At 42.8% G+C, this 3410-nt stretch overlaps 1 protein-coding gene across 1 annotated transcript in view; it reads right to left on the reverse strand.

Annotated features, from left to right (window-relative positions):
• The window catches only part of LOC101859500 (angiopoietin-related protein 7), a gene marked incomplete at its 5' end in the record, with an annotated part of 7367 nt that overhangs the window by 1755 nt on the left and 2202 nt on the right, over positions 1–3410 (reverse strand). The window contains 3 exon segments of the mRNA XM_005104413.3: positions 920–1039; positions 1720–1839; positions 2955–3332. Of these exon segments, the coding sequence (XP_005104470.1) occupies positions 920–1039; positions 1720–1839; positions 2955–3332 (618 nt within the window).

Consider the following 3410-nt stretch of genomic DNA (forward strand, 5'->3'; position numbering starts at 1 on the left):
CCCCCCTTGAAAACGTCAATAATAATATATACGTAATATTGTGAATTCGGGCAAAAACCTGACCTGGTAAAAAAAATATCTACATATTTCAATTTGTTTGGAATCAGCACACAACATTCCGTGGTGCTGGACATGTTTCGTCGCTAAGCCGTACCCACCATCGACCAGTCACTACCTCAAGAGGTACAAAGTTCTTTCTGCTGAGTACCTAGTTTTGAGAAATTTGACGTCAAAGATTTTGAGTTTCACAACATGTCAAGCTTTTTTTTTAGATGCAATTCTTTTGAATATCTTAATAACGACTTCGAATAATCCTACGATTTTGATAGAGCAGATAGAACCTTAATTTGTAAGGCATCGTGGTGGAATCAGGCTCTCGTCCATTTCTGGGCGTTTAGAGTTATTAGTATCATCTTAAAGCTTGTTCACTTGTCTAGATTTGGATGGAAAAAAATATATCCATTTACCTTGAATACAAGTCGAGATATTTGCGAATGAAGGAGGTGGGGGTCACCTGTTTTCAGAGGTAAAATTAGTGAGAAAATGGCCGCCAAAGATTATTTATTTCCTTAGCTTAAGAGTCCGTGGTAACTGAAAATTTACATTTTTTGTGCCTTTAATCTAGATCTACGTTTTTCAGAAAAATCCACACAGAAATGAGTTCTTTAATGGGTATGAAAGGTATTGAACCAAAAAACAAAAATTTGATAAAAATTCACAAACCTGCGGGAAAAATGCAAGTTTCTTCACTTTGAATATTTAGACGAGAGCCTGATTCCACCACGCTGACTCACATTTGGTTTTTGATCTCATGGTCTTCGAAACTCAAAACGCTTAAAACTGTCAGACAGAACTTTGTAACTGTGAGGCAGCACATTGTTGTGAGCGTGCATTGCACTGCTGTACAGCGAAACCTTACCTTATTTGTCAGCTGGTGGATTTTCTCTAAGCCCAGCCAGAAGTTTCCATAGAGATCTCCAAACCCGTCCTTGTATTCTGCCCAGCCACGATAGAAGTCCACGTCGCCCGAGGTACGTCTCTGTACATAGAACAAAAGTGGGTGGTATTTAGGTAGAACAATGTTGACCATGTATTCAGGTAAAACAATGATGACCCACCTGTACCTGTATTATTGTACCGACCTGTATTCAGGTAAAACAATGTCGAGTCACCTGTATTGTACCGACCTGTATTCAGGTAAAACAATGTCGAGTCACTTTGTTATGTACCGACCTGTATTCAGGTAAAACAATGTCGAGTCACCTGTATTGTACCGACCTGTATTCAGGTAAAACAATGTCGAGTCACCTGTATTGTACCAAACTGTATTCAGGTAAAACAATGATGACCCACCTGTACCTGTATTGTACCGACCTGTATTCAGGTAAAGCAATGTCGAGTCACCTGTATTGTACCAAACTGTATTCAGGTAAAGCAATGTCGAGTCACTTGTTATGTACCGACCTGTATTCAGGTAAAACAATGTTGACCCACCTGTTATGTACCGACCTGTATTCAGGTAAAACAATGTTGACCCACCTGTATTGTACCAACCTATATTCAGGTAAAACAATGTCGACTCACCTGTATTGTACCAACCTATATTCCGGTAAAACAATGTTGATTCACCTGTATTGTACCAACCTATATTCATTTAAAACAATGTTGATTCACGTGTATTGTACCAATCTATATTCAGGTAAAACAATTTCGACTCACCTGGAAAACAATCCAACCGCCATGGTCCGTCTCGGTGTCGCAGACGACCGTCATGTCGTTGTCGAGAGTGACCACAGGTCGGGGGTTGGTACTTTGCACGTCAGCGCACGTGCGGAGCAGCTGAGAAATCCACAGGGAAGAGTTAGTTGTTTGGCGGTTTGGTTGGTTGGTTAGTTGGTTGTTTGGTTGTTTATTTGTTTGTTTGGTTGGTTGTTTGGGTGGGTGGCGGATGCTCTGGTGTGGTCTGCTCCTTCGTTCCTGTCAAACATCCTTCATCCATATTATATAAATCTCTCCTCCTTCTTTTTTTTGTATATTACACCCAGGTAACATCTCAAATCTTCAATACTTCTATCATGACCTATTCGTATTGCTAGCGCCGTAAAACTCTTACTAAAACAACTCTCACCTTTTGCTTTTATTAATAGTGTCAAAAATATGCAATATTCGATCCATGATAAGAGATCGTATGTGCACAACCTGTACTTTTTCCGTGTAGAAACGTTATTGAACAAATGGGTTATTTCTATCATGTGATGTGGGCCAGTGGCCTTATACACTGAATAATCTTACTCACTTACCCTTTTCTGACCTACGTAGCGTTCAGCCTACTGTCGATATTGCAAGTGCCGTAAAACCATTACTAAAAAAAATAATCACCTTTTCCTGGACTTCCATAGCTTTCAGCTTACTGTCGAATATTGCAAATTAAATGCCGTAAAACCCTTCCTAAAAAAACCCCCTCACCTTTTTCTTGATCTCCATATAGCGTTCAGCTTACTTTCGATATTGCAAGTGCCGCAAAATCGTTACTAAAAAACAAACCTCTCACCTTTACCAGGACTTTGGTAAACTAACTTTTTCCTGGACCTCCGTAGCCTTCAGCTTACTGTCGATATTGCAAGTGCCGTAAAACCCTTACTAAAAAAAAAACCCTCACCTTTTCCTGGACCTCCGTAGCCTTCAGCTTACTCTCGATACTGCAAGTGCCGTAAAACCCTTATTTAAAAAACTGAACCTCACCTTTTCTTGACCTCCATATAGCGTTCAGCTTACTGTCGATATTGCAAATGCCGTAAAACCCTTACAACCCCCCCCCCCCCCCCCCCCCCCCCCCAGACCTTACCTTTCTCGGGACCTCCGTAGCCCTCACCTTTTCCTGGACCTCCGTAGCCTTCAGCTTACTCTCAAGGTTGCAAATGCCGTAAAAATCCTACTAAAAAAAACAACCTCACCTTTACCGGGACCTCTGAAGGCCTCACCTTTTCCTGGACCTCCGTAGCGTTGAGCCTACTCTCGACACTGGCCTCCAGAGCCTGTACCATCGCCGTGACATTCTGCAGAATGTCGTCTCTCTGCTGCAGGCACTCTCTGTTCGCCTCGGCCACGGTCTTCCTCGCGTCCTCCAGAATGCTGTCTCTCTGACGCTGCAGCTCTGAGTTGCCCCGCTCCACGATCTCTGTCACGTTCTGAAGAAGCCCCTCAGTCCGTCGGAGAAACTCGCGGTTGTTCTGCTCCAGGGCCGTCTCCACTCGCGCCATCACCTGTCGCTTGTGCGAGAGCAGCTGATGGGGGAACTGTCTCTTGTTGCGGTCGAACGTGTCGCTCAGGGCCTGGGGAGTGAGGTAATGGCCATGATAATGATAATAACAGTAACATTCACAGTAACAATAATTTTCACAATCGTAAAA

The sequence above is a fragment of the Aplysia californica genome, unplaced genomic scaffold, assembly GCF_000002075.1.
Source record: "Aplysia californica isolate F4 #8 unplaced genomic scaffold, AplCal3.0 scaffold00419, whole genome shotgun sequence".
Lineage (NCBI taxonomy): Eukaryota > Metazoa > Mollusca > Gastropoda > Aplysiida > Aplysiidae > Aplysia > Aplysia californica.